This window comes from Abrus precatorius, unplaced genomic scaffold (genome assembly GCF_003935025.1).
Source record: "Abrus precatorius isolate BTA unplaced genomic scaffold, Abrus_2018 Scaffold7, whole genome shotgun sequence".
NCBI lineage: Eukaryota > Viridiplantae > Streptophyta > Magnoliopsida > Fabales > Fabaceae > Abrus > Abrus precatorius.
This window is the reverse complement of record NW_020874417.1, coordinates 16,659,966-16,666,050: the sequence shown is the minus strand read 5'-3', so window position 1 is coordinate 16,666,050 and position 6,085 is coordinate 16,659,966. Positions and strand designations below refer to the sequence as shown.

The window sequence follows — 6,085 nt, the reverse complement described above, 5'->3', positions numbered from 1 at the left end:
TTATTAATCGAATCATTTAATCTATCTTATAAATTTTTTCATAATTTAATAGGTAATTTACTTTATCTCTCTATTTTTATTCAATGTGTCGTATATGATTTAAAATATAAGTAAATAATTACTCTTATAATACATATTTGTAAGTAAATACATTTAATACCGCATGAATGAATTATTAGATTAATAAAAAAACACTGATAAAAAATTCAGATATAATGATATATTATTTTATTAATTTTGATATCTAATATTAGTTATGTGTGCATATAGAGTTATGCATAAATTTCGCAACAAAGATTAGAGACAAACTAGATTCAGGTAATTATAGTGATACGAGCTGTAGCCGTAAGGCGATCCACACAATCATATGATTACACGAACAACAATCACGAGCTGGTTGTTTGGCTTTTCATACAAACACACGAAATTTTTGTTTTTAAAAGTAAGGTTCCTAACTCAAATTTTCGTTGTTACCAACTTTAACAATTATATTAATTCAAGAGCTAAACCTATCATGTGAAAAACGACGTACACATACGATTTGGGAAAACACAATTTATTTTTATTACCATTAGTTAGGTACTCTGGGAAAGAGAAGGTGACATTAATTAAAGGACTCCTTTGGTGGCAATTTGTCTCTCGCACTTCAATAATATACTGTTTATGGATTTCACAATCAACATTATACAGTTTTTTCTTTTTCTTTTTTTTCTAATATCAAATAGTCCTTATTTAATATACTACAGAAATTCTTATTCAGCAGTTACTTTATAAGTGTGTGTTACTGTATTTGATTCGTGTTATTATTCAGGAAAAAAAATCACTTATGTTATTAATAACTTGTAAGAGATATTTTGAAGTGATTATTTCCTTTGAAAAGAAGTTATTCCGCGCCTAACACTTACTTCATTCATTAATTTCTACAAATGGAGTTCATCATTCTGTGCTCGGTTAAACAGTTAAATGAAGTACAAAGAAAACATAATTATTGAATTATGGCTAAATTCTCAAACGGGTAGATAAACTATATGCTTTCAATGGCTAGATTGGTCCACAAATTTTTAGGCATGACAAAATATAAAGTTAATCATGATTGTCACACTTAATTTTAATTCAAGATATGATAACAATATTATAAGTTTGGTTTGGAATTTGAGAAAAAAGGTTGGTATATGTGGGGTTAGTTCGAGTTTTAGAAAGTTAAAGAGCAAAAGGGATATGAGAAAGGCAAGACACTTTTTTGGCCGCAAATATTCAAATAGGCAATCACCCATCATAATGATCCTTCACCGCCGATGCAGAGAGGGGTATATATGATAGATAATGCATCCAATATCCATCATCATTGTCCTCCGATATATATATTTTTCTTTTAACACAAATGGTGACCCGAAAAATAATAACTTTTACAATAAAATTATCCAAAAGAAACTCTAAAAAGTGATAGATATATGTATCCCCGGTTATCTTTTTACTCCTTTTTTTAGGTACTTTATAGCGAATTGATGAATATAATGATCGATAATTTTCACTTATATTTAGTTATATGTATCTATTTCTATTATTGTGCACTCAACAGGTTTCCCTTTTGCCCATATTATAATTATTATCCACAGTAACGGGGATGTTGCATGGAAGTTTCATATACATCTTGAGGGCAAAGATATCAAACAACCTCTCTGTTGAGCCATTTTGTCGTGTAATGTTGACCTCCAAGGCACAGTGAAATTCCACTAACCATGAAGGACATGGAATTTCCAAGCTTTTTAGGCAAACAGTACCACACTATTTGCAGCAAACTGCCAGCTTTGGTTGAATTGTTACTAAAAGTCTCTCTTACCTTAAACTTTTAGCATATTTCTCGCCTCCTTTTTCAACATTTTCCGCTATTTAGTTCCCGCGCCTCATTTATCTATCTTATTCATAATATATATGTCCATATAGTTAGTTATTTCACCCTTCACACTTCACATGTTGGAATATACGATAAATGACAAAGACATTTTAGAAATTGGCATATCCTCGAAGAAAGAGATAAAAAGAGTGCAAAGTGAAAAAGGGAAAGTTGGTTTTGCAACGTTATAAGTTTATGCTTTCCATTAAGGTGTAATCTCGTTCCCAAGGTCTGAGAGAAACCCTCTATTATATTTCTCACCAAACCTCTTCCTCTAGAAGGATCACCAACTTCTATATAGAGATTGTTTGGAAAGGTGTAGTTGGAAGAGGAAGAGAAAGATCATAAGAAGTGATGTCAACAACTTCTCAAACTATTGTTCACCATAGCTTATTCGAGGAACAAGATCAGAACATGACTACACAGATGGGTTTCTTTCCCTTTCCAACAAACATTTCCTTCCCTCCTTTGGGCTGCCATCAATCTTCTTTGAAAACCTTCAGTTCCATAGCTCCTTCTTCACTTGCAATATCTCAAACTGATTCTGCATCCAATCTATCAGAAACCCTATTCTCAACTACTCCTCAAAAGTCAAGAGCAGACCTCACTTCTAGCTTTGGAGGAGCTCAATTTCTTTCCTTGCATAGATCGAGTATAAATCCATGGTGAGACAATTAATCCTTCGCTTTAATTTTCATATATCCAACCAACCCTGCATGTTTATTATGTAATTAAATAAATTAATTAACAACCATACGATTATCAAAATAGTAATAACAATAACCATCATATATAATATAACACAGTGACGTGCTCTATAGCTAAAGAGAATTGAGTTTTCATTATCGTTGAATTTAGGGCATTGGGAGAAGTGGCTGATTGCTTTAGCGGTAAAAGAAGTGGGGTAGATGATCATCATCTAGGAATTTCAGCCATGAAGATGAAGAAAATCAAGGGAAGAAGGAAGGTGAGAGAGCCTAGGTTTTGTTTCAAGACTATGAGCGATGTGGATGTGTTGGACGATGGCTACAAGTGGAGGAAGTATGGACAGAAAGTGGTGAAGAACACGCAGCACCCCAGGTACTCACGAGTTCAAAGTTTCTCTCTTTTTGTTTCGCTTTAATTTAAAAGTTTAAAGTTGAAAGAATTTTAATTTGACATCAAATTAACCTTCGATGATCGATTCTATCCCAACACTTGCAATATATATTCTCTCTCCAATCTCACCACCCCTCTCTCATTATTGTTTGTTTTTTATCATAATTATATACATATATAGCGCGCTTTGCCACTGGTTTTGGGAAGATCAATTTTAATTTTTCTGACTAATGTGGGGATGGCTACAATAATTAAAGACTTAAAAGCATGATTTCACTTTTTATGATAAGTTCTCAATTTATATATGTTTATGTAAAACAATTTTTGTTCTAAGGAGAGAAAGAAAAATTGCCGAGGTTAAATACCCCTTTATAGCATTTTATTTTCCTTACACTCTCACCGGACAGATCAAGAGATCTATCTGCTAACACTTCTACTCACAAATACCCCTTTATAGCATTTTTGCGTCTTTAAGGATTTTCAAGTGGATACGCGCGCGTAGAAAAGAAAAGACGAATTGTCTTTAATTATAGTGCCTTTATTGTGGTATTGATATATAGCTCTTGCATTATAATGATCAATATTATGATTTTAGCATCAAGATTGATATTAAACAATCATTAATACTACAACTATATACAATTGGCACCTCATATCATTCTCAGTTAATGGTTGTTTCAAACTACTACGGAGCTTAAATATTGTGTCTGTTCACATATATAATAATTACTCTCTTAAGTACAAGCATGAGCGAGTTCTCTAATAATGTGTTCTGGCCTACATTGCATGTAGAAGCTACTACCGTTGCACACAAGATAATTGTCGTGTAAAGAAACGCGTGGAACGCTTAGCTGAGGATCCAAGGATGGTGATAACCACATATGAAGGGAGACATGTTCACTCTCCATCAAATGATCTTGAAGACTCTCAATCTCCATCTCAACTCGGTAATTTCTTATGGTAGGGTAGCGAACATAATATTTATAAAATGTATATGTAATTTGTTATTGAGGGTGTGCTTTGTAGAGATGAAAACTGAATAAGTGTAGAGGCGAAGGAGTGAAAATTGAAAATGTTTCTGGTCATGATCGAAGCATGCTCTTCTCCATCTACAAGTCCAGTAGTTTTCATCGCTTCCAAGCACACCATGAGAGTGTGGTTGATTTTTCTAGTTTTATACCATGAATCTACCTTATCTTGGTGTACTAATTAAAAACTAAGATACCAGTAACATTTGTATGCTGCCCTACTTTTCTGTTCTCTCTCTCTTTCTCCCTCTCTCTCTCTCTCTCTCTCTCTCTCTCTCTAAATGGTGTTTCTAAAATTTTAACTTTTTATGTAATTAAAGAGAGAAAAAAATATACAAAAATATTATATAAACAAATAATGTATAATCCAAATAATTAAAATAATGTATGTTTCAAATAAAATCTCTCTTTATGTACGAGGTATGCATGTATTCATTCTTAATAACTTATTTTATGACTTTTTTTTATCACTTGGTGACTAAAGTCAACAAATAAGAATGTATTTTTCTTCTTTAAATTTTAGATGGGTAAAATTAAGATATATTTAAATTAAATTAACGATAAACTTTTACTTGTACACTTGAAAAACTCGATTTAAAAGGAATTTTTTACCTGGATAAGTGCCGAGAAAGATCGATGTTAACTGGATAGTCATATATACAATGCAATGTATCCCAAACAACTTTTATGTTTGCTTTTCTTATTAAAATAACACGACAAATTCAGAAAACTTAAGGGTGAAATAAGGATGAGAAGTTGAACCAATATGAGAACCACCATACGAATCTAAAACCACGAAGGGAACCAAATTTAGATGCTTTCAGTGAGGGTTACTAGGAAGAGTATGTTATTCTTTTTCAATATTTTTGCAACACTTTTTTGCAGTATTTTTTTTCTTCATGTCATTTTTCTTATGTTACTCATCTTATTATATATATATATATATATATATATATATATATATATATATATATTTATTTATTTATTTATTCTGTCAAAAATCGTGAATATAAGGAAAACAAAAATCTAAACTAAATCACTCCAGTGAGCCAATAAATTTAACCTGAGATATTGGCCTTCCTCCTAATTCCTAAACCTCAATTCAACTACACACACTTTTGTTTTTAAATATATGTCGACTCGTAATTAAATTTACAATGGAATGAAAAAAAAAAGAGTAAATATTACTCGAGAATTTAAGAATGAATGTATACATTGGCTCTGTTTATTAAAATAAGTTCAATGCTATCGACCTGTAGTTATAAAGTTAATTGAAAACTTAAATTTTATAGTTGAAAGTTTAGAATTAGAGTTTGTGCAGTTAATTGATTGAAATAAGGCTATTAGATAAAATGAATTATAAAGTTAGTTGAAATCTGTTAAAAAAAATTATTTAAAATATGTAGTATTACATTGATATAATATTACAAAAAAATACTTATTTTATTCATTTATTTATTTATTATTAAATATTTAACTAAGTAATTAAACAGTTTTATCAATCAGTTGATTAAATAGCTAAATATTTTTTATTATCAACTAGTTGATTAAATATTTACAATTTTATTTTTTTAATCTACTAATTAATTAATGTGTTAAATAATAAAAAATCATAATTTTCTCATTTATTTTTGGCGGTAAGGGTAAAAATAAGAAAAAATAGCTTTTGAAAGTTAAAAATAACTTCGGATAATAAACTTCCTTTATTTTTATTCACATAACAGCTTTGTTACTGTATTGATCAATTCACGAGTAAATAAATTATAATATCTTAACTAAATTTAAAACTTGACATACTCGTAGTTTCGCATCATTTTGTAAGCATGAAGATTTGTTCTTTTTATACTAAAACTATAGACTCAAGCAGGGGGACAAAAGTTAAACTACATATTTTAGTTACCTCTTTGATCTTCTAAATAATTTTATCATTACTTTAATTAAATCATGAAAATTCACATCAAATTAATTATTTTAAAATTGACATTAGTTTAGTTTCTCATTCATAAAAAAAATGAGAAATCGCCCTTAATTTGCATTCTCAGTCATAAAAATATGATTTTAGTCT

The 6,085-nt window shown here is 30.1% G+C and overlaps 1 protein-coding gene across 2 annotated transcripts; it reads left to right on the top strand.

Moving 5' to 3' along the window:
* Positions 1-2,111: 2,111 nt before the first annotated feature.
* Positions 2,112-4,170, top strand: LOC113873167 (probable WRKY transcription factor 13). Of its 2 annotated transcripts, none has more exons than XM_027511171.1 (3): positions 2,112-2,559; positions 2,753-2,974; positions 3,788-4,170. In XM_027511171.1, the coding sequence occupies exons 1-3, from the start codon at positions 2,249-2,251 to the stop codon at positions 3,954-3,956; spliced, it is 702 nt and encodes a 233-aa protein (XP_027366972.1). In that variant the 5' UTR covers positions 2,112-2,248; the 3' UTR covers positions 3,957-4,170. The 2 variants fall into 2 exon arrangements, with proteins under 2 accessions (XP_027366972.1, XP_027366971.1); XM_027511170.1 differs by having other exon boundaries at positions 3,785-4,170.
* Positions 4,171-6,085: the final 1,915 nt, after the last annotated feature.